The following is a 25,421-nucleotide window of genomic DNA, read 5'->3' as shown; positions in this document are numbered from 1 at the left end:
TTCGCGGGCCGGGTTTTTTGGAGCCGAAGCAAAGCGGAGCGCGTTGGCTTGTTAAATCTTCCCTTCACTCGCTTTAAGATTTTTTTTAATATTCAACTCCAACAATAATGCCAAGTTATATCGACGATCCGCAACTATGTCCACTACACCGAAGACCTTGGAGGTCAAGATAAGACCTTATTCAGTACCAAATTCGGAGCGGCCGGATTTGAAAGGAGGTATGCAAACTTCTTGACATGGATGAACCTACGAGTTGCATAGAGGGATTTTACAATGTTCCACATCAAATGGGGCATTATTAGGCACTGAATACATTTGAAAACTGCCATATTTTCTGTATTCCTCGATGTTATAAGCTATCCAGGCTATACTGGATTTTAGATCCATAGTCATCTTGAAGCCCAATGACCACCTATTTGAAATGGAACATTTATCTCGTATACAAATCCAGACACATTTATTTCCCCTCCATCCAAGAAGTTTTTGCTGATAGCCTCTAGCATCACGTGTTCATTTGAGCGCAGAGGCTCTTCGGGAGTTGAATTTGAGATCAGGGCTTCCATGCTATCTATGGAAGGACGATCCCGAGAAGAGAAGAGAGGCTATTGCATGGGCTACGACGGAAAAGAACTTGAACAAGGCCGTGGTGCAGACCTCAAAGGCTTTCCAGGAAGCGTATGGCTTCAAGTTGGGAGACGATGTGAATATCTGTGCTGCAGGGGCGGAGGTGCCTACGGTGGAGTCTGTCATTCTAAGGGATATCACCCCGAAGCTTGGTACGAGTGACGTTCCTGAGCTTGAAGACGATGATCTGGTTGGCTGGGAATGGTACCTTCGGAAGGAGAGTTTGAGTAAGTGGTTATTCTCAGTTCCGTCTACCATGCCGGATGGAACATTCTATTGAGCTAGCACATTAACAACCTATAGGCCGTGCAGAAGTTATATTTGCTGGTATGACGTTCAAGAATGTCACTCTCACCGGCCAAAAGCGAGCATTCGTCGTAGATTTCGTCAATAACACACCGACTGGCCACGGTACGTTCGATAAGAAAGCTTCGTCTGTCAAGATATCCAGCCAAATAGACCAGCCTCAGATCAACGCAGTCCTTCCTGAACTCCAGCTTGTCAATATTGCAGGAATCGATCAAGCGTTGAAGAAGCTGAACGATTTCCTCGGCGACTTTCAGGATGACTTCCCCTCCCTTCAGGAACAAAAGTCCTGCGCGGTGCTTTTACATGGTGGCCATGGCTCCGGAAAGACGTTTCTCATCGACCAAATTATCGGCACTGGTTGGGGTAAGGTACATAGGGTGAAGAGAGATATGAAACCTCCTGCCATCCGAACCCTTTTCAGAGACGCGAAACTGAGCCAACCCTCTATCATCGTCATTGATAACCTTGAGAACCTTGTCTCAAAAGAGGACTCAATCTCAGAAAGCATCACAGAAGTTCTTGAAGAAGAATTGGATGGTCTCGTTCGAGGACTTTCAGACACATTGTCTAAAGTTCTGGTTGTCGGAGCTACCCTGAATGCCAACAGAATCCCGATGTCTTTAAGGGACCTTGGCCGGTTTGACGAAGACATCTTGTTGCCTATACCCGATTCTGCTGCTCGAAAAGCAATTCTAAAGTCTCTCTCGCCACCACTCAACCCAGATGTCCCCATTGATACGCTGGAAAAGCTAGGAGAGCGGACCCATGCCTATACTGCAAAGGATCTGCGTAAGTTGCTAAACAAAGCCTACCAGCTTGCGAGGAGAGCACGTCGTGGTAAGAGCGATACAGAAGCTCCAGAGAGTTTCTATCTAGAGCAAGACCATATTGAACAAGCATTGCTCCTCGTTCGGCCGACAGCAATGCACGATATTACACTACAACCACCAAGCGTTAAATGGGATGAAATCGGGGGCCAGGAGAATGTCAAGGAGGCTCTTCGCCAGGCCGTCGAAACCCCTCTTCTTGTAAGTGATTTTATTTTTCTAACACTTCCGAGTCATTCTCATGTCGGCTTGCAATAAGCATACTAATGAGTCCTCCAGCACCCGGAACGCATGGCTCGACTTGGAGGAGCTGCCAAGAAGGGCATCCTCCTATATGGCCCGCCCGGTTGTTCAAAGACCCTCAGCGCCCAGGCTATGGCCACTGAAGTCGGCTTTAACTTCTTCGCTGTCAAAGGCGCCGAACTCCTTAATATGTATGTCGGAGAGTCCGAAAGGTCAGTACGGGAGATCTTCGCACGTGCCCGAGCAGCAAGTCCGAGTATCATTTTCTTCGACGAGGTCGATGCCATCGGCGGAAAGCGGGCATCTGGAGGTCGTACTAACGGCGTAAACGTTCTGACAACACTGCTCAACGAAATGGATGGTATTGAGACTCTGAAAGGCGTGATGGTTTTGGCGGCCACGAATCAACCTCAAGCTCTAGATGCCGCTCTCCTTCGGCCGGGACGATTTGATCAGTTGATATATGTGGCACCTCCAGACCTTGCTGGCCGGGAGGCAATCTTGCGTGTCAAACAGCGAAAGATGGACATGGCCGACGATGTCGATATCCCACTGTTAGCCCACTTAACTGAAGGTATGTGAATTTCCCAGGAACGTTAAGAGATTGTGATAGCTAACTTCGACAGGGTACTCTGGAGCAGAAGTGGTATCAATCTGCCAGACTGCGATCGACAGAGTCCTGAAGAAGTGTGATCAAACCGGGTTGGAATTGCAGCTACAAATGGACGATTTTAAGGACGCCGTCAAGACCGTGAAGAAGCAAATCACTCTCGAAATGGTCCAAGGGTACGAAAAATGGGCACGAGGAGCGCGCGGTGATACTGATTAGATTGTTTGAAAAGATGAAAGGCTGTTATCTGATCATCAGGTTCTAAAGTTTCGATCTTTCACAGTTAGCCCTCTCTAGAGTGCGCTCCTTTTGATACACGTCGCATCAGGCAGGTTCGGTCCGCCTACCAGTACTCTTTTACTGAAATCATCCTGTAGAATTGCCCAATAGGGCTGACATCTTCGCTAAAAGGCAGACAGTCGTCACCTACCGGGCTTCCTAATGAAAAAAGGGGCCCAAGAAGTGAAGAAGAGTCTTACGCATAGGCATCATAGACTTGAGGAAACATGAGCCACGAGAGCTGGGTACTGAGCCAAAAGAAAAAGAAAAAAAAACACACAACTCGCGCAACAATCGACATATTTTACTTTTCAATCAACCGAAAACCAAACACTTTGAGCAGAAACGCACTTGCGGCTGAAAGAGAACTAATAAAACATGTCTACGGTGTCGGCGCTGAACCCTGCATGATACCCGGGCGAGGATCTCTTGCTTTCCCAAATCCTGTGTGGCTGGGTGCGAGGGTGGCCTTTGCCAAGAACGCATCACGGTGCATCAACCACTTAAATTCGAGTCTGCGAAGGAACCCAATTTAAGGTCACAGCTGTGCCTCAAATTCCGCCTTCACAAAAAGCGCAATGAACCAGTGATTGACCTCAACTCGTAAAAAGGAAGGATTGAGGGAGGTTAGACTTCACGCATTTTACGTAGCAGTACGAAGTACGGCGTATGTTGGTGCTGTTATTATCAAGTCTGTCGTTGATTCGGTCAATAGATGGGGCCTTCCTAGTACTGTTAACCCCAGGTAATCAACTCTCAAGACAGCACTTTTGTAGAGTATCTGCAGCTCGTCCCCCATTATATCTTGCCTTTGCTTTTCGTGCTTGTTTCACAGTGGCAGCTATTATCCACTTGCCCTCCCTGTTGTTTGTATCTTTTCCAACGATATAGAATAATGTCTTCGCCGATAGATCGTTCTTATATCCACACAGGTTCATGGCAAAACTATTCAGACAATGAGAGTATTGGTGCTACTATCACTCTAAAAACCCGCGATGCTGCTGTCCTCTTGGCCTTGCTGGCCATCATCGTCACCGTTGCTGGTAGTTCTGTCTGGAGAATTATTCGCTATTTTTGTCATCAGGCACGCTCCAATCCCAATGTTCAGCACGACGCCATCTTTATCCAGCAGCAAGCTATCCTAAGGAATGCCACATCTGCTCTTTCTGCAGCTTGGGCCTTTACTCGGTTATCTCACAGCTGGCGCAAGCATCAAAAGACGAGCAGGAGCTCTCATACGTTTCTCTTCCTGGCTGTTTCCATCGTCATTTTTACTGCTTTCGCTGTAGCAAGTATTTTTTCCACGCGGGTGACAGCTGCTAAAGGTATCACATTCCTTCTTCATAGTCCCAACTGCGGGTATTGGAATAGCACTCTTGCTGGCCCAACGCTCGAAGCTGTTAGGATATTGAATGTCACATACGCTGCCTCAGCCTACGCAAAGAATTGCTACGACGATGACAGCTCCAGTGCCTCGTGTGGTACTTTTGTTAAGCCGCGCATTTCGTGGACTGCGAACAATGATGCACCCTGTCCATTTGCAGCAAAGGCTTGCAGTGGGACTGCAAGACCCTATGAGCTAGATACGGGGCCAATGGATTCTCATAGCACTCTCGGAATAAATGCAAAGCCGTCGGAACGTGTGACATTCCGCAAAGTGGCTACATGCGCAAAAATAAACGGCACCACGTACGCTACCAACAAAAACGAGACAACTCAGACTGGAACGGATAATTTTGTACAGATTTTGATGGGTCCAACCCGAACGTCTATTGGAGATATTATTCACAATTATACTTATGAGTACAATGAACATACGGCTTCTGTTGGGGTCGGATACGGCCTCCAGTAAGTAGAACTCATCCACGCATTGGGTAGCATTACTGACTTGCACAGAGCCGTGAGTACTGGTTATGATAATTGGACCCCTATATCAGATTTCAACCGGACCGATGCCGATTCGACCATGTTTTTTCTTTCTACCAATGGTATAGATAACATAAATCCAGTCACCGATCCCCTGTTCACAGCAACACGTGCTGTGAACAAGACACTCAATAATGGCGCTGTCGCGACTAGATATATCAGCACTGCCTATACGAGTGCAATGGTTCGTCACTTCTTTCTTGTTTCCTTTCGAGTGGTACTCTCACGGTCTTGAGACGCTTGTGCTCCCATGTCCAGGATAAGTCCTTTGCTGATTCATGTAATTGTTCACTAGGGTTGTATCGAACAGTTCCAAATATGTAACCCTTCCAAGTCACCCCCGCTCTGTACCCCACTCGTTAAATGGGATGACCTAGGCGATTACGTAGAGAAAATCGACCTGAACGACTTGCAGTATTCCACTGCCACGACGATGTTTGTCGCGAGCTTCCAATCAAAACTCTGGGCGGCAGTCAATGGACGAGGCGGAAGCTCCCTGAAAGCACAAAGCACAGTGCTAAGTCTCACCCAGGTAGCGGCACTCCCTCCAAACCAATGGCAGATAGAGCTCGACGGCTGGTTCGCAACATCTCTCGCAGTGTTGCAACAGCAGGTCGTAGAGATCGCTACAGGACCAACTAATTTTAACAACTATTCCGTTATCGATGCACCCAGCGACAAATACGATCGGGAAATATGCACGCGCCAGATGGTGCGCAACGTAGGCGGGTACCAGAACTTCAGCACTCTGGGCGTGTCTCTCATCATAGGCCTGGGGTCCCTTCTAGTCATCGTGGGAGCCAGCATTGACAGTATCTGGGCCTTGATACAAACGCACGTCTTAAAGAAGCGCTACACCAGTTATGGCCGCTTAGCTTGGGAGTCGGATGGATATTTGCAGTTGCAGAGAATGGCGCAAGAGTCTGCTGGACACGATAACTGGGTCAACTGTGATGGCCATATTCCCGTTCTAAGGAATATAGAGAGCGATTCGCAGCGAGTGAGTGTTTTGAACGTGTCGGATAGGCAACACCCCCGGCTTTCACGAGCAAAGCAGGAGATACTGTATCGAGAGGTTACGCAGGAACAAGATACCTTGCGGTCGAAACTTTTAGACACGAAGTCTTCTCGGTCTCCTTTCTGCTAAGCTTAAGCGAATGGGAGTTTTCTTCCTCGGAATATTGTATTTAATCGTCAGAACTCTTTAAGAACGGGTGAAGAGTGAGATCTCTCAATAAATGTTTCCCAATGCAACTGTTTGTCCTCTCTCAATCCAAGCTATACCACCTTTTCACTTGTTCTAAATACCCAACCTCTAACGTCCACAAATTCTCTTAATCGAATTTCATCTTGGGTCCTCGCAATCCCACCTCTTCTCTCGGGAGGCGGTAGCAAATAAAAATCCCTCTCATCAATTTTGTTGCCTTTATTTGTATAAACAGATACACAGAGACATGGAAAAATATGGATTTCAACTTTTAGACTCTAGACAGAATCTCCTCTTCTGCCACCTCGATTTGAAGCGTCGCGTCGCCTCCCCTCATTCGATTATCTTTGAACAGTGGCTATCCGCAGTTCCCCAGATGCATCAGTCAGACCTTTGAATCTGGAATTTAAAGATAAATTTTGATGAACTTGGAACAAAGCAGCTATTTCACTCTGCGAAAGATAGTACCCAATCTCATAAGCTAGGGGCATTTCTATTCCAGCAAGTCATTTAGGCGCATTGCTCTACTTCAATTCGTACACTCCGTGGCGTTGCCGCTTAGTGCACGGTTGAAAGCGGCTCGGTTAAATAGGGGGGCAGGCGCGAATGTTATATTCGCCGCTTCTTCTTCTTCTTGAGCCCCAAGCGAAAACAACTAAAGAGGCACTTTCATCCCGTGAGATTGATAAGGAGGAGTAGGTAATCCCATAATTCTAGTAAGATGTAAGCTTATATTGAAATGAAATAAAACACTAGTAGATTCGATTGTTAGTGCTACTAGCTACACCCACCAGACCCATATTACAGTAAATATACACCTGCCTCACATATGTCAGCACAACCTCAATATACTCCCAGGGCATTTGGCTTCCAAATCAAGACAGAATGGCCTAAAAGGATATGGATGTTCAAGCCAAGCAATCCACCTTGCTAGGAAAGTACTCCTGTTTACTAGCCTATTTAAGATGACACCTTCACCGCTTTACGAATTAGCTAGGCGTTTTCACTGTTTAGGCTAAATTACAGTCACATTTACTCACGGTGCCTTAGACGCACGTTTAGGGCACGTACGGGAACCTGCCGTGCCATGCTGTGTAACGTAAGGCTTCGATTGGCTTTGGATGCAGAGATAGCACTGTTACATTGCACGCATGTGTAGAAACGGGACGGCTGATGGATGATTAAGGCTTGCATTTGCATATCAAAAGTGACAGTATTTTTGGCTCATAGCCGCGAGTATAGTATGGGGCCTCATCGGTCAGAAAGTAGGAAATGTACGCCGATATTAATCACAGTGACGGTGGGAATTTCCCGACAATCTCGAATATAAAGTGTGTACGACGTAACACAACTTGTATCCCGTACGTATCCTACCTAAAGGATTTATCAACAGGGGGGTATGACTTCTTCGTGCGGCTTTCTCGATGCGCCCCATCTCCCCGATCTATCCTATCAGATTATAGACATCAGTACCTCCATATCAAAGGCTTCGTAGCTGGCGATCACTTACCCAGGAAGGATTCACTGTGTCGGAATCACCTTCGAATGGCGAGTAAAACCATCAAGTCTGTACCTTGTACAGGCAAAGGGTAAAATTCCATCCTCTAATATCCTGTAGCAAGAGCTTTGCAGCCCATGCCAAGGAAAATCTTGATCTAGCTAACCCGTGTGGCGCTCTACTCGCAATGATATCCACTCGTGACTCCTCATTTCGAGAAATACTGCTGTATGTAATAGATGTAAGTCTTGATTGTGGGGCTTACTATTGAGTACCGTAGGAGACCAAGTTGGATAGGTCATTTTAAAGAAACAACCAATCCCCGTACCTCATACAGCACAGAACAACGTGAAAACAAGCATGTGTCTCGTACTTTTTCTACATTACTATTTCCTCCGTAGCTAATTGACTTCAACCCTAACAGTTTTCAAGATCTGTCCTTCCTCGTCCGCACCGCTAGGCCTCCTGCTCCCCGCTCTAATGTCGATGTGGCGATTCCCAACCCCCGGGGTCAGCTCTAAACCTTCAAAGGGCTCATCACTACGAGCCAAATCTCTTCTCGAATCATACGGATTTCCAGGATTGTTACTGGCGCTACTCTTCTGGGCATCGAAGGATCTGTAGTAGGAACGCGAAGGAGTGGTGTTCGACTTGTTGGTTGTAAGTCTCTCACTCACGACCTGAAAGAACTTCGGCACGACAGGAAGGCAGGAACAGATAAAGCCAATTGAGACTTCGGCGACAGACCATAGACCTGTGGGTATAAATGCGCGGGTTCGGTCTTCCGTCTTGAATAGTAGGATACTGTAGACCAGGCGTATGATTGAGGAGATGCAGGCTCTAAAAAGGAGTAATGATCAGTTTTGTCCAGTACTGTCCTAACTTAGAGTCAAGGGATTCATACAGTAAGCCAAAAGCAAATACAGCACTTATCTGCACCTTTTTCTTGGTCGATAGTTGCAGTCTCCAGATTGAGAACACTGGTAAGAAGAGGATCACACAATCTGAAACCACGTTTATAGCTCCGGCTGATATAATCAAGGCTTCGATATTGAAGCAGCTTCCATGATCGATTAACTTGTTCCAATTCAGTTCTCGGGGATTGCAGGAGAATATTTCGAAAAGTGTGTCCGCCGTGTAGAATGCGAGATCAGCCCATAAGACGATATGAATCAAGATAAACATCGCCATGTTTCCTTCTCTTCTGGGTACGAAGATCCGCATGTATTGTAAGAGGATTGAAAGTTTGACTGTGAACATGGTGGGGCCGTAGAGTATTTGAACAATATTCGCGTACTATTGGAGTCATTAATGATATTGGCGGACCTGGCGTACTGGTAAGGACTTACATAAAGCAAGTCAATCAAGTCTCTCACCGAAGTATCCCATTGATGTCGTCCGCCTACACGGATGCAATAGCAACATGGGATGCCAAACCCCACTAGCATTACCTGAGAGCGTAAGTAACTTGTTGACTCTCGTGTTACGAAGGTCGCCTTACCCAAGCTAATATAGCAACGTCTTATCATCGTCAGTAGACGCAGAGGTGGATAATTTGTGAACTTACAGTCCTCCCATGACATAGAACGCGTTATAAAGTGTTTGGTATAGATCCGCAAGATGAGAAATACCGTCGAAAGCGACAGGCCTAAGAGCACCGTAGGCCAGATGTATATCGCGAGCGTATCGTGGCTATTGAAATTTGGCTTCACTCCTTTTGGGGGTTCTAGTGCAGGGCCGTCCAAAATAGCTGCGAGAACAGCCGGTGGCAATTGCATACTTGCTAAGAATCAATAAACGTCAATAGTTGTGAGAATTTTTTCCCAAGAACTATGGGGCCCGGCAAAATTAATATAGAGTCGGAGGTGATAAAGGATACAAGCATTGTGCAGGTAACACAAGCCTTGTTTGATGTATCACGGCAACGTTGAGGGTGTGGTAATAACTTCTACGTGAAGTCAAAACCCCGCCCCAGCCCCCCCGGATTCATTGGCCAAAATATATACCATGGCCCACCAGGCCCTGCGAGACTGATTTTGAGTGCGTGGCCCTGGTATTTGGATCTGTGCACGAGCAAATGGTAGATACTGTAGCCTATATCTAGCTACCATATTTAGTTTATTCGGGTGCGCAATCTCGGAAGGGACTGATAAATACAAGGCAACTTATCCAATATCATTTGGACGTATATATATGGCACAGTAGGACTTGGAGAACCAGATTTCTGCGTACTTGTCGGAAGAAGATGAATAGGCGAACAGGCTCGGTGCAGTGAGAATTTTACACGCGCCAGCAGGGTTGATGCACGGTAGATATTGAGCTGCAGCATGTATACCACTCACACCATTTAGGCCTGCACTCCTATCGGCCATATGTCTCGCCGAAAACTTCTCTGCGGAGAAGCCTGCCAGAGATCGGATCCATCCTGTTTACTCCGTATGCTAGACATACAGCTTCATTCTAACGGCGACTAGCCCAAAGAGTATCAAAAATCAACTCCCTCGTTCGTTCTAGCAGAAGGATTGAATTGGCACATAATTCGACGAATCTGCATTCTAAAATTGGAAAAATATCAAGACAAATAAATGCAGCTTATTCGCACCTTCTATGAAATCAGACCACCAGGACCACCAAACTTTTCTGCTACCAAGAAACTCCAACATGAGTAAGAGTCTGTCCTACTTAGAAATACGATGATGGTGCCCACTAAGGCAAGGGACCAAAAGCAGAATATCTAGCATTGCCCCGAAGCAAGACTGAGAAAGATAACCTTGTCTTGGATCTACGCATCTACGAACAATTGCGGAAGCTTTCAGAGCTCTCCACAGATGTGTTCGCTTTCAACAAGGGTGTGCGGCGCGGCCCCTATCCGGGTATCCCCCCATCTCGTCGAGCTTCTTGCTGCATTCCGTCAGTAATCATTCCTGTACGAGTGCAGCGAGCCAATTCGCTAACATTGTTACGAGGCGTTGGGTGATGAATTCGGCCTAGGTCCCGGACAGATCAATGTCGTACAGTAATCCGGATCTAGCCGTCCGATCTTATGCTTCGTGGAAAGTCCCTGGAAAAGTAGCCATTTTAAGGTTAAATATATTGTTCCGCAAGCTGAATAGCTTATTTGCTAGTGGCAACGGCAACCATCTGTGCTTCTTGATCTACTCCGCAGTGTTCGGTTAGTTTCGCCAGGGGGGCGCTTACGTGAAGACTCCTAAATTTCGTCTTGGCCCCGGGCTTCAAGATGCAACGGTAGTTAGCCAAACAACTAAATCGACCCGTATCAGGCTATCATTGGCTTCAGGGATTCAGGAGTAGACTCAAACTTGTGAGTATTATACATTTAGTCGTAAGCAGGCTTGCATCTATATCGCTCTAGTGTTATTGAGCAAGAAATATGTGTATAAAGATGTCGCGGAAGGAATGGCATTACTAATATCATGCTTCTTGGCTACAATCTATAGTTAGCACCACTGCGAATGGTAACCAGACACTTGCCATACACCTGGCTTGCAGCCTGAAAGAGGTGTCATGTTGACCATTGTGAAGTGAGCTTGCGTGTAGAGTATCCAAGAATAGGCGATTGGGATGCAGTTGGCACTGTTATCAACGTGGCTTTCATCGTCAGAACGGTAATGATGAAATATTTCCCGTTAGGATATTGATTGAGGTGAGAGTCTCATTGACTTGCAAAGAATTACATGAAAAAGAAAAACCAGCATAGTTCCCAAGGCATGGTCTAGAACAGGGGTGCTCTTATACTCATGGGCACTAAAAAAATACTGCCTATAAGGTGAATAAATCCTAGGCCCAGCCCCGCATCCAGATAAAATGGTAGGAGCCTCTGAATCCAGATTATGCACCGGAGAGAACTAGAAGGCGCAAACGATAAACGGTGGTGTTTTATTTATCATTCTTGTCCTGGTAGTGGATCGTAGCGTTCTTCAAAGAAGGATCCAGAACCACACGAGGGTCATCACTATCCACCCATCCACAATAAGGCTGGCTCAATTTGTACCCAATCAGTTGCTGAATATGGACTGGCATTTTTCTCACAATATCATGAGGAAGAGCAAGATATTGGTTTTCCTCTTGACGAAGAAAACCTTTTGTCATGAAGCAGCTTTATAATCGTTAGTAGAGAAAACACAGATCGACTAGGAGCGATATACCTGAAAAGAAGCCTCTCTTCATCAGTCGTCTTGTTCGCCGAGCCAGCGTGGTAGCAGGAGCTTAGCATCATGAATGCGTCCTACTTGTGGTTAGCAGCGACACTTCACTTCATCTTCGGGGTAGTATGCTTACACCGGGTTGTAACTCAGCTTGCACCGTGAGTTCTTCTTGTGGTGGTCTATCCTTTGACCATAAATGGCTTCCGGGAATGAATCTCGTTGCGCCATTCAATCTCGTCGCCGGTTTGGCAGCCACGAACCATCCAATGCCCACATCGCGGTTGTAATGATCGGGATACTCTGTGACCTCGGTCTCGTATGTATGATGGCACCAGCTATCGCGGTGGAGCGGCTGTGCCCAGGCACCCGGCGCGATGGAGAAACAGATCGAGTTGTTGAGCTGAGGCTCGGACACTGTATCGACTTTCTTACTGCCGCTCCAGTACCAGTTTCTGGATGTCAAGAACTCGTTGCACACGGCTTGGTAGACGGAGTGGTTGACGATTTCTTCGGCAGCTAGCGGGCTCTTTGCTATCATTCCCTCAATACGCTTGGTCTCTTTAGGGAAGAAATCTTCGTCCCAGGTTATCTCTGAGTTGAGGTGAGGCCGTATGTCCTTTTCGATCTGGGCGAGTATGGGTTTTGCTACTGCGTTCTTGATTACACATCCTCCTGTGATTTTCAGCGCTTTGATGATCTCTTGGATATCGGCATCGACTGGGAAGGATTGAACTTTGGGAAGGGAGTCAACAGTGAGGGGTGCGAACTCGGAGGGGTCTGTCGCTGCTGCAGTTGTAGTTGTAGACATATTTTCGAGGTTACGAGTGTCTGCTTTGCAATGTTTTCATTCTTTGCTTTTGGTTAAGAACTTAGGTCTGAGCTTGAATAAGAGGAGAAGCAATTCACTCTTTCCAAGCCGGTTATGTGTTCCACCACGCAGCAGCTGCCCATCGCTCCTTACAGCAAACGGTCGCTAAAAATACAGGAGCTTACGCGAATGTGGGCCCCCGCACCGCAGCTGTAAGCGGAGGTTTCATGATCAAGCGACATTGGGAAGATCCTCCTCTCAGACGACTTCAACACAAGCTTTGAAATCACACAAGTCTATATTTACAATGACGAGATGCGATGTTTGTTCCAACCTACGGCCAGAAACCCTCTCGCTTCTCCCTCCTGGTCAACGTGCTGTCTGCTTCGTGACCGTCGGCGATCTCAAGGCGTCCATTGCAACCTCGTCATGCGCGGAGTGTACTTTGATATTGGACGCTTTGTCCTGCTATAAGACCGAGTGGGATGACAAGGATGATGGCCAGTCGGTAGAAATGCAGATTGCACTTGGAAAGCCGTTGCGGTTATTCTGGAGGAGAGAGTCAATATACGTGGAGTTGTTTTCGAGGGAAAGCAGTGCGTGCCTATTTCATATGAGTGTCTGAGATCGAGTCGTTGTCCCTTATTAAACCATTTCTAGATCTCAGCAAAGAGAATACCGAGGTCTCAACTTCCATTGGACCGGCCCTCGAAGTTGCAGAGTCCTCCTTTTCGGACTCCTGCTTCCGCCTTGCCTCTTCCTGGTTGAATACTTGCACCAAATCTCACCCAGCATGTCGGCTAGGAGCTGAGCCACCGTTACCTACTCGAGTAATCGACGTTGGGATTGAAGGCAAACAAGACCCTTTCCTAGTTGAATCTCAGGCTTTGCGGGGTCAATATGTCGCTTTGAGCTACTGCTGGGGAGATCCAAAAGTTCATCCTGTGCTGAAGACGACGCCTGAAACCTATCAGAAACACAAGCAATGCATTGAATTTGCATATTTGCCTAAGACACTACAGGATTCTATAACGATAACCCGACGGCTGGGACTACAGTACCTATGGATTGACGCGCTCTGTATAATTCAAGGAGACGCGGATGATTGGGCGAGAGAGTCGAGTAGAATGTGTGAGGTATACTCCAATGCCTACTTGACAATTGCAGGCAGCAACGCCGCAGGCAACGCGGAAGGTATTCTCAACAAGCAAGCATACGGCACTCCCCCAAAGGAAATATCTTACAAAGATGGCATGACGATATATGTCCGAAAGCATCTTGCCCGCATGCACGACAATTACGCGGAGATGTCACGAGGGGCAGCTAAACCCGAACCTATCAACTGCCGAGCATGGACACTACAAGAAGGGTTTTTGTCCAACAGAGTCCTCCGTTACACGTCAAACGAACTCGTCTGGGAATGTAACGAATGGCGACAGTGCGAGTGTGGTGTCAGCTCTGCACCAATCGGGCCAGACGACGAGGCCAGCAGTCGCTCTATCAGGAAGCCAGATATAGTTGAGAAACTGTCACTAGATGACATCTATCAAAAATGGGTAGATGTCATCTCCTTCGCCTCGGAGCGTCAGCTAGGATATGACGAGGACAGGCTGCCTTCTCTGTCTGGGCTTGCAAAACAATTTGTAGCAGCGTTCGAACAAGTGGGAAATCCAAACGAACAGTACCTGGCAGGATTGTGGCGTTCTAACCTAGCGAAATCCTTGCTCTGGAGCATTGAAGATGACGAGAACCGTGTTGGTCGCTACGACGTGATCGAGGTTCGAAGGCCTAAGGCTTGGAGGGCTCCCAGCTGGAGTTGGGTCTCGGTCGAAGGCCCAATAAGAATCCCCCAGGTTTCCGGTTTCCGCAGTGCTATTGAGGTTTTGGAAGCTTCTACCGAGCCTAGTACCTTGGATCCTTACGGGCAAGTGGCGTCTGGGAAGATCATTGCGAGAGGCCGAGTGGTACATGGACTTAGCATCACTCTCGAAGAAACAACCAAGGGTGACCAAGATCATGCATACGTTCATGGAGAAAGGTATGCAATTCACCATGGGGACAAAGTGAAACATATCATCTGTGACGAGAGCGGGAAGAAATTGAGCTCCGCTGGGGAGATATTCTCCGCCCTTCTCGTGGGCACAATTAGTGGACGTCTTGCATCACGCGAAGACGTGTTTCTTGTCCTAAGAAGCGTGGCAAAGGTGGAAGGAGAAATTGCCTCTTTCGAGCGGGTTGCTATGTCACTTTCCGTGGCGACCCAGCTGCCTTTAGGGATGGGGTTTCTAGCGGGAAAAGAATTCAGCGAAAAGCTTTTCTCGACGGATAGTAACAGCTCTATATTCAGCGAGGTAGTTGAAGAGGAAATTATTCTAGTCTAGCTTAATTAGCGTCATTCATTCACATCTTAGATTCGAGGAAGCATGCCATTTTCCAGGCCTCAAACTAGTGACCGTAGAACTGGTAGACCCGGTGCAGAAAAGGGAAGAGCATCAGATCAACTAACTTATCTGTTGGAACATTAGAAATATATGATATGGGATTGCTAGGGTTGCACAGAATCCAGTCTCCCTGAACGGGCTCAATAAGAGACAGAATCAGGGTTCGTATTGAAGTTCCAAGATTTAGCATCACCAAAGAGCTAGTTGGGTCATTGCCGATGGAGTTACCCAGGGAAAGTCGCAACCCTCTCTAGTCTGAGGAAATGTTTCGGGGATGTTATCTGATAGGGATAAGAACGATTGGTTACTGTTGTGGAGGTCGGCACGACGTCGTGCTTATCTCAGATACTATCATCTAAGGTAGTCCTGGACAGTGAGGAACCACTAGCCACTTCTTCACTCTTGGTAACGTCCGTTAAGCTTGTATCGAAGTCTGTCATGGACATATTCACAAACTTGCTCGAATGAGTTTTTGGAACCATCTTTGGGGAGATGGTACTTACCCTTGGGAATCCCAATTTTCTAATTTTCTTTGGAACCGAGGCCGTTTCGTTGATGCACCATTGACATTACTCGTGTCATCCAAGTAGTAGCCGGATATGTTCTTCGGGTTTCTGTGCCCGCAAAACTTCATAACCTGCCCCAGTGGGTGGCCGTCTGTTCATAATTGATTAGCCTGTGATACCGTGAGAAGTCGGAGTGAAGTCCTTACCATCTGCTTTGATAATCACTTCCTTCCGGTGGATATGGAGGCTCAAACCCCAATTAAAAATTGTCCCTTTTGCCCAGCCTGAGAGGTACCCCACGCGTTATCGTTTTCAGTCTTTTTTGGTCGCTCCATCCTTGAACCAGCGAAAGGACGCTTCTATCCTTCCAAGTTGGATAATAGAGTGGAGAGAGCAAGCCCGAAAAGGGGCAAAATAACTGAGACTTTATAGAAATCAGGGGACAGGCCACGGACGTAATAGTATGCCAATCCAAACTATTGACCTCCAAAAAGGAAGCAAAGATCTGTTAGATTTACAATCTCAGTGGATATATCCTTCCCCATGAGACAATATGCTAAATCTGTCTAGAAACATGCCAAAATCTACTAATCACCTCGTTCTCTTCGACGCCTTTGGTAAAAGATAATCACCGCCCCTAACAGCCTTATACACACCATACAAACCCGCCAGCGGCCAAATACTCCAGAACAGCATAGCCAGCCACGCCACCCAAGATTCCCTAGAAGCTTGTTCTTCCTTTGCGATGTCAACTTTGACTTTATCATACACCGTAGGAAGGTAGCTAGCATGATATTTCTCCCTCAAAGCATCATATTCCTTTCGATTATATATATCATTAAATTCCTCCTCCGTATAATATGCTTGAGCATATAACCACTTCTGACCTCCAAGCTCGTGGACTTTCCGCTCAAAGGCGCGATTCCACCATACGAATTCGTCGCGGCGTTTAGGTCCTGGTCCCCAGACGCCAAAGTTGAGCATCATTTTTGGCATCTTGCGGTTGGTTTTTTCGACTTGTAAGCTATGGGTTGAGGCGATCTCTTTCCCACTTTGTTTCAATGGACATAGCCAGATTGGGTAGTGTTTGAACTCTGTCTCGAGGTACTGCATGAATTCTTCTGCTTTTGAGTAAGGAATGGCGACGTCTTGAACGATGTATTGAGAGGCGAGACCGCTTTTGTGCAGTGCAAGATACATTACGCGCGTGTGCATGAAATAGTCTAGGATCCAGCGTGTGATCCGGTTGAAAGGTGTGATGAAATACGTGTATGCGTATGCTGCGACCCAAAACCCTCCACGATCGTAGCGAAAAAGGTAGTCAACGATTGGAACTATTTCTACAATCGGGAGACCTCGATTTTTCATCATTCGTCCGACGTGGAGGTAAAACCAAGGGTCAGATCTTCGTGTGAAGCCTTGTACTTTACCACCAGAAACATTGTTCGTCAAACAACCTACGCAGATCACGCCGCGATCCTCAGCAAACATGATACCGTCAAGATAATCATTTGAATGATCTTTTGCAGCCTCTTGTATCACTTTTTGAGCTTCGGAGATGCCGGAAACCGGAAAATAGGTCAAATGGACATATGACTTTGCCTCAATCAACTGGAGTTCCAGAAGAGTGGTGATTCCCAAAGTTCCGAAAGCGGAAGCAGCACCGAAGAACAAATCGGAATTTTCGGTCTTTGAAGCCCTGATAACTTGGCCGTCGCCGAGAACCATCTCGATCCAGTTGACAATCCGGTCGAAAAACCCGTACCGGAACGAGCTGCTCTCTCCCGCAGTCCCAGAAAACCCCCCTCCAACAGTTATGCCGGGAAATTCCATTACAACGGGAGGAAGGAGACCGTGCTGCAAGGTTGCTTTGACCAAGGCGTCCATTGGGACATTCGGCTCGGCTATCACTGTTTTTTTTTCGGTGTCGACACGCAGGATGTGGTTTAGTCCTGACGTATCGACCATTCGCTCCCGCTCATATTGGGACTTGCGAGTACTGTTCGTTGAACCATGATAGACTGCCAGGAAATTAGCTCAGGTTTTGCCTTATGAATCTAGCAAATGCGGGAATTTCTTGTCAAGGCCTGTTTGAGTCTCTTCCAGTACTTTGGAGAAAATGTCCGGGGATTCGATCATCTTACTTCGAAATGGCTCCTTCCGAGCAGAAAAGTTCTTCACGCTGGAGGCGATATGTGCTACCGCTCTGTCGTGAGAATCCATACTGATTGGGATATAGAAATACAGGGCTACTCGCAGGGATGAAACACAAAAACTGGCGATTCATGAAGGAAACCTCAGAGAGGCTATGGAACAAGCTCATAGACTCATAATAACGATAAGCTGGGTTCCGAGCGTTCCGAAAAATGTGTATTACAAGAGAAAAGGAAGAGGGCATTTGATTTCTCGAGACACCAAAGTCAGGACGAAGGGACAAACAGGATCAGCAAATACTTACCACTAGGGAAGTTCAATTCACGAGAGAGACTAAGAGCGCAAGAGCGACTGAAAACTTAGTCAGGTGAGGTCGAAACATGCTCACGTGACATCAAACCCATCTTACAAAACTGCTCGCCGTCTTCTCTACCTCTCCCATGTAAATCACCAGAAAATGGCATCCAAAGTCCCTCCTCTCTTAGAGCCCTACCTTGCCCTCCCCCCAGAAGCGTCCCTCATCCTCCTAACCAGCGTCCTAGGCGCTAGCACAAACTGGCTTGTCCTGCGATTCTTGCACAGCGCCTTGGCCAGTCCCGGAGATGAGGATACGAAAGTGGTCTTCGTGAGCTTTATGAGAGACTTAGCCTTCTGGAAAGAGGGGGCTAAGCGTTTGGTAAGCATTTTGTTCTACTTTTACCCTGGAGGCTTCAAATTTGGTTTGCGAGGAATATGTAGCTGATATTCACTAGGGTCTTGATCTGGAGAAGCTGGCTGCGAAGAAGAGGTTCAAGTTTATGGATGGCTTGAGCGGGCTTTTCGTTCCTGAGATGCAGAAAGCGGTTGTGGGAAAGGCTGGGGAGAAGGTTTTGAGCATCCCGGCTCTGGAACATCTTTCGGGAGAGATATTGGAGGCTGTCCGAAACCTGAAAGGAGATGGGGGGAGGATTCTGCTGGTTGTTGACCAATTGGATCTTCTGCTAGCAGCAGGAGGTGAGAATATTGGTGCTGTGGGCTTGGGGGATATGTTGATGGGTTTCCGAGAGGTATGGTTGCAGTACTCAAGATGCTTTGCATGTTCACTGATATTGGGACTAGGAGGTTTATTCAACTGTTACTACGCTCTCTGCGGATTTTCCTCTAGTGTCAGCTCAGCAGACACCTTTGGAAAAAGATCACGCTGCATTCTTATTGAGTGTGGCACATCAAGCGGATTTCACTATGGGATTGAGGCTGCTAGATACTGGCACGGCAAGAGATGTTAGTGGGGTTGTTAGGATCACTGTTGGAGACCAATTTATAGAGGATAATCGAGACATACAGCGGAGGATTGAGGAAAGGGAACTGCTATATTTCGTGGGCGGTGATGGAGGTGTTAGGGTATTCGAAAGAGGCCAATGAAATGATGAAAAATATGTGGAAAACCATAGAAAACAGACGCCCTTGGTAGTGGAAATTGACCCAGTATCATGAGCGCAAACTTGAGAGATGGCCAGCTGTATTGCTAGATTACTAGCCAGATACCACATGAGCCCGAGCCTCGAAATATCACACTGCAATTGTACATCTCATGGCGCAAACTGATGGTATTTGCTATCGCGACCGTAGCCCTCAAGACATCAAGAGCAATCCGTAGCCATTTCCCAATTCATCAACCAACTCCCCAAATGCATTCCTTTACTCGGCCTTGGTGGCTGGTCCCCTCGAATCCTTTGGTGCACCAGTCTGGAAGCCGTTCTTGAATCTGCGAGGAACACCCTTCATGTGACGCATGCGACCGGTACCAGTTGTCTTCCTACGCTTTGCCTTCTCGCCCCAGTTGTCTGAATATGATGTTAGCCAAATTGTCCCTCCTATCGCGCGCCTTGCTATCTCGAATGGTTTCCAGTGGATTGAATTAGGTACAACGTACATTGCCGAATCTTAGCAGCCGGGTATCCGCAGGAGGAGCAGGTATGCTTTTGGATGTGGAGGGATCGTCGACCTGATAATTCCCATGTCAGCTTTCCACCCGTTTTCATTCTCAAATTCCCCCATTAATCTCGCCCGAGACGCTCCGCGGAATCGATTATACTGACCGCATCGACGGCACAGAGTGTGCGTCTTGTCTAGTCTCTTGTCAACAGATATATCTTCAAATCAGGCCAGGGAAAAAACAAACTATGACGTTTCCCGAAACTCGAAGTGCCTTTCGCTGTGAAGGTGTCAGTCTCAAGTTATGATCAATCCTGGGTCGAAGGTCGAAGATCGTACTCATCTTGGGCTAGGAACTGCGAAGTTGATTGTCAGTACTCAAGTCAAGTTACAAGGCTGTGCTTCGTGCTGCCAGCAGAAGACAGGGAGATCAACAGATCCAAAGACCTAGGAATTGGGGAATCGGGGAATCGTACCTTGTGTTTGGCGGGGTTGTCGAATTTGTCGTTATGTCTTCTCGCGAAGGCTTCAATTTTCTGGAAAGGAAAGTACGATTTGCGTGCGGCGCCACTAGTGTTAAGCGATTTGAGACCCATTTTCACGTGACCGCAGCACTCACTAGTGCACAACAACTGTATGCTTGACTTCATCTCCTACAGTGTCTTACGGCCCCTACAAAAGGACTGTCATTTACGAACTTTAAGGCTCTTTATTATGCTTCTCTATTCTGGAATCAAAGAGCGGCATTTACTGTCCTCTCATCGACTTTTAATGTCCCACACTACCTGATACATTATAAATTGTGTGCCGCTTGTTTTTCTGTCCACCAGGAAGGGGGGGGCTTCTTTTTGTTGAGACTAAAACACTGGAGTAATTGTGAAGCTTATATGGTCAATCGTGTCCCCCTGCCCTATGTAAGTGGTGGTCCAAGTATTCCCCATAATCCCTCCGGGATTGTCGCCGTTCAAAATGCAACACAGAGCAAAACGCAACAGATGACTAAGCTAGACTCTAATCTCTAAGTGGCTGGATCTTGCCCCGAACTGAAGTGGAAAGTGGAGCACTTGAGGACTTATATCACGCCTGCTATTCTCTAAGTTGCGCGGGCTGTTGTGTTTTGCTTTCATACGCTCAGTCATCTGTTGCGTTTTGCTATGTGTTGCATTTTGAACGGTGACATTCTTAGAGGGTTTATGGGGAATACTCGGACCACCACTCACATAGGACAGGAGGACACTATTAGTTGAGATTCTGCGAATATCTGGTAGTTGCAGTTTAACACTTGAATATATACCAATACAGGTTGGTCACCTTCGAATTGTAATGTTTGTTGTTTGTTGCAAATGTTGGGGGTACGGATCTGTATACCTGACGACAATATTTGGATTTTGAACATAACTTCTCCATTCTTACTTCGGCGCGTGGAAGTCAGTGCTGGAAGAAAAGGTGCGGACGGGAAGGAGTTCGAGTTCGGCTTCGGGTTTGGAAGCGGAAGTGGAAGTGAAAGTTGAGGTAATAGAAGGGAGAGAGGGAGGACAATACCATTTGTAGCGGGATGCAGGAGTTTGGGAGACCGAGAGAGACCGCGGCGCTAGTGGGGGAGAAGGCGTGTGTGATGCCGGCAAGGAAGGCTATTATTGTGATCTTGCAGGTACCATTCTAACACCATTCTGGCACCCGCCTGGTGACTATAGCTGTTATTACTACTATTGAACACCAGCTTCTATTTTTATAATTCTTAGATATCTTCTTCTTTTTAATAATCTCTCTCTCTGTTGGGATAATGCGACGGTATCCCGATCCTTATAGTCATGTGACTTAGAGTATCTTAGTCAGCAAAGAGGCATAACGTCTTTTCGCGTCTACACCACCATGAATGCTGAGCAACATCAACCAGAACCCAGTATCAAGTCTACGACGCAGTAATGAAGTGATCACGATTCGATACCTGTGATACCAACACTATCATAAGCTGCTAGAGGTAGGGCATCTCACAAGGGATTGGGATTTGTTAATGGACATGCAAGCTAGGTGGTTATATTGATGGCCACAAGCCTACTATTCTATCACTAGAAGGCCACGGTCCCGATGGTGCAAAGCCATTGACATTCCAAAGATTCTGAGGATTATCTTCTGCAAAAGACGCCTCGCCTCAACTACAACCATTTCGACCATGTCCACCCCGTGTAAAGTCTCGGAGACAACGCAAGCCAAGATTCATCCGGATCGCTTGTAAAATTCGTCGAATAGTTCGTTCACAACTAAAATCTCTTTGCTAGCTTCGGTTGCTGAAATTGTCTCGTTGACCTCTAGGACTGTTCTGCGTAACGTCTCGAACACTCTGATCGTTGTCTTGATTTTGGCGAGATTCGTTTCTAGCTCTCTGACTTTGTCCGTCGCGAGCTTCTCTTCCTCCGCATTCCGAGCGCGTGTTTCGACAAGCTTCTTCTTCAGGTCCTCGATAGCCTTCTTCTCGGCAGCCTGGAATGGTAATTAGCGTTATGGTAAGCTAAATAGCAAGGAAGCAATCGAGACATATAGTTGTAGCGGTAGTGTCTGACTGTGGTTCGTTATGCGAGGTTTCCTGTTTTGTCTTGGCAGGGGGCTCCAGCTCATTGACTTTATCCATTTCGAGGAACGAAGAAGAGTTGGATTCAAGATTGCCATTCATGTCATAGTCCGACATACTGTAGTAATACTGTTAAACTCTGTGATATAAGACAGGTAATAGTGTTCACGAACCTGGCGAATTTCTGAATTTAATGCGATGTGTGGCAAGTGTGTAGACAGGCTGGAATGTCTATGCGTCGATCTTACTTCTTAGATGTCTATTACGCCTGAAAATAATTGAGTGTGGAAAGTAAAGTACCCTTTCGCTTACGCTAGTCCTGCCATAGATTGAATTATTTTGATTGACTCCTCCGCTAATCTCCTAGAAATGAATCTCCGTTGAACTCTGAGATCACGTCCTACGAAACAGATTTGGTGGCACTAGACATGGACCAATCAGCGATGAAATACGCAGGAAGACCAGGGAATCGTTTTCTAGATCTCACCACTCCTCTCGTGTTTTAAGACGGTTGTCTTGTTTTCAAATAGGGGTGGGAAGAGGTTATTATAGCCCTGGGTAAGGCTTAGAACTGCTTCGACACAGGCCACATTGTCGCCTTTTCACTTATCACTTATCACGGGCCCTGGGTAAGGCCTAAAACTGCTTCGATGTTATCACCACATTGTCCTCAACATATTGCTCCTTGTTATAGCATTTGTTACCTCGGTATATCCGCACAACAAGCATCAATCGAAGCGGTGATCTAGCATCTTTTGGAGCGTGACTGGTATACTACGAAATCGTTTCTGGGACGTTACCTATATCTCTTGCGATCAGGAACTTACATTCTATCGGCTTTTTCAACATACTTTCCTATTCACTCATTTTGGGCGCAGAGGGCGCTCTGCATAACATTCACCCCCTAACACACGTCTTTCGAACCTCTTTTAGACCACATAAATCGAAAATTTCCGAAATTGGTCAATTCACTTGAGGCCATCGATCTATGGATAAGCGCTTTGGATACAGCTTCCTTTCTCTGCATCCTGCTGATTCCAGATCGAATTCTGGCTAGTGAAGGTGATTTAAATGCAGTGATAGAGAGGTTGCGATCGATGTGGACTAAGCGGACTACCGAGAGGGCCTGAAGCATTGTATCTGTTTTCAGGGGTCCCTAGCTGGGGGCTTCAAATGCGCGAAGTGATATCCATTCTGCTAGCATGTATATTGTCGCTGGATATAGATTTATCGCTCTGCTAAAGCAGAAGTTCTCGTAGGAGGTTTAATACGATTTGTATATCGATCGAGTGCCTAGAGAGAGGCTGTAGTAGAGGAATTTGAGGCATGGATGTGATGGAGACAAAGAACTCAGGGGGATGCTTAGGGTATAGGGTTGTCGCAGCATCTAGGTAAAAAGGTAGTTAGCTATCTTCTCCGTAAGGTTGCGAGATAGGGCATCTGCGAGGCCGTTTTCGGCTCCTGGAAGATGAGTTGCATTGGTGAGGATATTGAATTGGGCACCTGGAAGCAGGATCTGTTGTAGGGGAGCATTTGTAATGGTGATTAAAAGGACTGCTTTGCAAGTCCGATCTGTGTTGTCACGTTGTCTGTGTGGATAATCACCCTCTTTTGGCGCCGTTGAGGTCCCCAGCGCTTGAAGGATCTCTAGCAGATAAAGATAGGTAAAATGTTGAAGGTTCAAATCTGATGTATTTACAGATACTAACTTATCTAAACGTCCGCTGCAAATGATCATGGATGCTAAAACTCGCTGGAACTCAACTGCTCATTACATTATCCGTCCTTTACGACTCCACCCCGGTACAATCTCTGAAGAGAGTCCAGAATTTGATCAAAATAAGCTCGAAAAGCATACAAGCAAGGTGTGTATAATACCAGATCCATCCACTGTAAGTATAACCCGGATCTCAGTCCAAAATTCAACAGCCACGGATTTGATTACAATTGCCCATAACTCTATCTTCCCACCGAGTAAAGGTGAGATATCCTCAAACACCTCGCATCAATGGAAGGCCATTTCGGGGCCGAAAGTGCTGCTTGACATAATCTGCCATTACATCGTTGACCTGTGCTTGTACTCCAGATTGATATGCCACAGAGAAGAGTTGACGCCAATGGGTGGCCTCTTCCCACTTTTTTATAAACCAGGCGTATTTGCCAGAGGGAACTGTGCCATTGACATGATTGATGAGACCGACCAGTGGAAAAAAACAGTACAACCTCTCGTCGTATGGTTCGGTGCGGTAAAAGAAGTCGTGATCTTCGGGGGCGCGGAATCGCACACAAACCTCCGCACAAGTAAAAGCCAATACAATCATTAGCTTTCGACACATGCTCTGAAGGCCAAGCCAGCTCAAGATGTTGGCGGAGGCACCATTAATGCCACGCACTAGAATTATGATGGTCGAGTTCTCTGGCTTACCAGTAAGCATGGTGATAAATCGTCGATCGGAGTTTTCATTGTAGAGGTCTTCGTCGAGATCAAGCAGAAGCAAGTCATCAAAGACCGGTCCTGTGAGAAAGCAGGGAAGCCCCTCATCAGCACCCCTATTATGCCAAACAACCGCCTCTGTTGTAAGAATAGGGAACGTCGCTTAGAAAGTCTTCGGTAAACTTTCTTAGTATCAACTGATTTCCTTGCTCTAACTCGAGTACTTCCTCATATGTTCCTGTCTCAGTCTTTCGCGCACACACGATGATATGCAATGGACCTATAGCGTTCCAATTCTCATCGATCGTTTCGTTGTCAGACTCTGCCTCGGAGTCGTTGATGTTATCATCGGTCGTTTCGTTGTCAGACTCTGCCTCGGAGTTGTCGATGGTATCATCGCTCTTGTATCTTCTCTGACCGATAGCGGCCCTTAGAGAGTTGGAGCCCTCGTCAAGAAGCTCGATAGGGTTCTCCTGTGGAAGGAATACACGTCAGCCAACAGAACATGGAAAGTACTTTTCAGGTGATAGAGACATACCTTGTTTTGTCGCTTTGTGGAAGCGTTGGGGACCTCGTCGAGAAGCTCGATGGGGTTCTTCTGTGGAAGGAGTGCACATCAGCCAACAGAACATGGAAAGTACTTTTCAGGTGACAGAGACATACCTTGTCGACCATGGCTAACACCTACTCGCCCAAGCTGTCCGTCGAGAAGAGTATGGAGCCGTCGAAGGTAGCTTGGATGTGGAGGTTGGATGTGAACGTGGTAGGGAGAGAAGTGCGGGACGAAGTTGTAATATAGGAGTGGCATACCAGAACGGCAGGCACGACCCTGACGTGACCACCGAGAAGGATACCTGCATAGAGGGAAGGAGGAGAACATATTGGAATAGCGACATATTTCCTCGT

General features: G+C 46.9%; 8 protein-coding genes across 8 annotated transcripts; 4 read left to right on the top strand and 4 right to left on the bottom strand.

The window, feature by feature from the left end:
• Positions 1-136: 136 nt before the first annotated feature.
• Positions 137-2,832, top strand: afg2 (ATPase family protein; the record flags this gene model as incomplete). The annotated part of the gene is made up of 5 exons (XM_031146605.1): positions 137-218; positions 501-851; positions 928-1,961; positions 2,040-2,577; positions 2,630-2,832. 5 exons carry the CDS (start codon positions 137-139, stop codon positions 2,830-2,832), a joined length of 2,208 nt encoding a protein of 735 aa, XP_031009092.1.
• A 955-nt stretch (positions 2,833-3,787) lies between these two features.
• LHYA1_G001624 (uncharacterized protein) lies at positions 3,788-5,965 on the top strand (the record flags this gene model as incomplete). The annotated part of the gene is made up of 3 exons (XM_031146604.1): positions 3,788-4,740; positions 4,789-5,002; positions 5,114-5,965. The coding sequence occupies 3 exons, from the start codon at positions 3,788-3,790 to the stop codon at positions 5,963-5,965; spliced, it is 2,019 nt and encodes a 672-aa protein (XP_031009093.1).
• A 1,959-nt stretch (positions 5,966-7,924) lies between these two features.
• SAT4_5 (Satratoxin biosynthesis SC1 cluster protein) lies at positions 7,925-9,301 on the bottom strand (the record flags this gene model as incomplete). The annotated part of the gene is made up of 4 exons (XM_031146603.1): positions 7,925-8,363; positions 8,428-8,819; positions 8,873-8,925; positions 9,091-9,301. The coding sequence occupies 4 exons, from the start codon at positions 9,299-9,301 to the stop codon at positions 7,925-7,927; spliced, it is 1,095 nt and encodes a 364-aa protein (XP_031009094.1).
• Positions 9,302-11,420: 2,119 nt separating this feature from the next.
• Positions 11,421-12,497, bottom strand: YJR154W (Uncharacterized protein; the record flags this gene model as incomplete). Its single annotated transcript, XM_031146602.1, has 3 exons — positions 11,421-11,640; positions 11,690-11,769; positions 11,823-12,497. The coding sequence occupies 3 exons, from the start codon at positions 12,495-12,497 to the stop codon at positions 11,421-11,423; spliced, it is 975 nt and encodes a 324-aa protein (XP_031009095.1).
• A 307-nt stretch (positions 12,498-12,804) lies between these two features.
• LHYA1_G001621 (uncharacterized protein) lies at positions 12,805-14,878 on the top strand (the record flags this gene model as incomplete). Its single annotated transcript, XM_031146601.1, has 2 exons — positions 12,805-13,093; positions 13,158-14,878. The coding sequence occupies 2 exons, from the start codon at positions 12,805-12,807 to the stop codon at positions 14,876-14,878; spliced, it is 2,010 nt and encodes a 669-aa protein (XP_031009096.1).
• A 1,157-nt stretch (positions 14,879-16,035) lies between these two features.
• Positions 16,036-17,667, bottom strand: DHCR24_0 (Delta(24)-sterol reductase; the record flags this gene model as incomplete). The annotated part of the gene is made up of 2 exons (XM_031146600.1): positions 16,036-17,465; positions 17,589-17,667. 2 exons carry the CDS (start codon positions 17,665-17,667, stop codon positions 16,036-16,038), a joined length of 1,509 nt encoding a protein of 502 aa, XP_031009097.1.
• A 388-nt stretch (positions 17,668-18,055) lies between these two features.
• Positions 18,056-18,999, top strand: ELP6 (Elongator complex protein; the record flags this gene model as incomplete). Its single annotated transcript, XM_031146599.1, has 3 exons — positions 18,056-18,274; positions 18,351-18,644; positions 18,697-18,999. The coding sequence occupies 3 exons, from the start codon at positions 18,056-18,058 to the stop codon at positions 18,997-18,999; spliced, it is 816 nt and encodes a 271-aa protein (XP_031009132.1).
• A 276-nt stretch (positions 19,000-19,275) lies between these two features.
• rpl37 (60S ribosomal protein) lies at positions 19,276-19,619 on the bottom strand (the record flags this gene model as incomplete). Its single annotated transcript, XM_031146598.1, has 2 exons — positions 19,276-19,421; positions 19,511-19,619. The coding sequence occupies 2 exons, from the start codon at positions 19,617-19,619 to the stop codon at positions 19,276-19,278; spliced, it is 255 nt and encodes an 84-aa protein (XP_031009131.1).
• Between the last annotated feature and the right edge of the window lie 5,802 nt (positions 19,620-25,421).

This window comes from Lachnellula hyalina, assembly GCF_007821495.1.
Source record: "Lachnellula hyalina strain CBS 185.66 chromosome Unknown contig00008, whole genome shotgun sequence".
Taxonomy (NCBI): Eukaryota; Fungi; Ascomycota; class Leotiomycetes; order Helotiales; family Lachnaceae; genus Lachnellula; species Lachnellula hyalina.
Note: the sequence above shows the minus strand (reverse complement) of the source record. Positions and strands in the feature narration are given on the sequence as shown.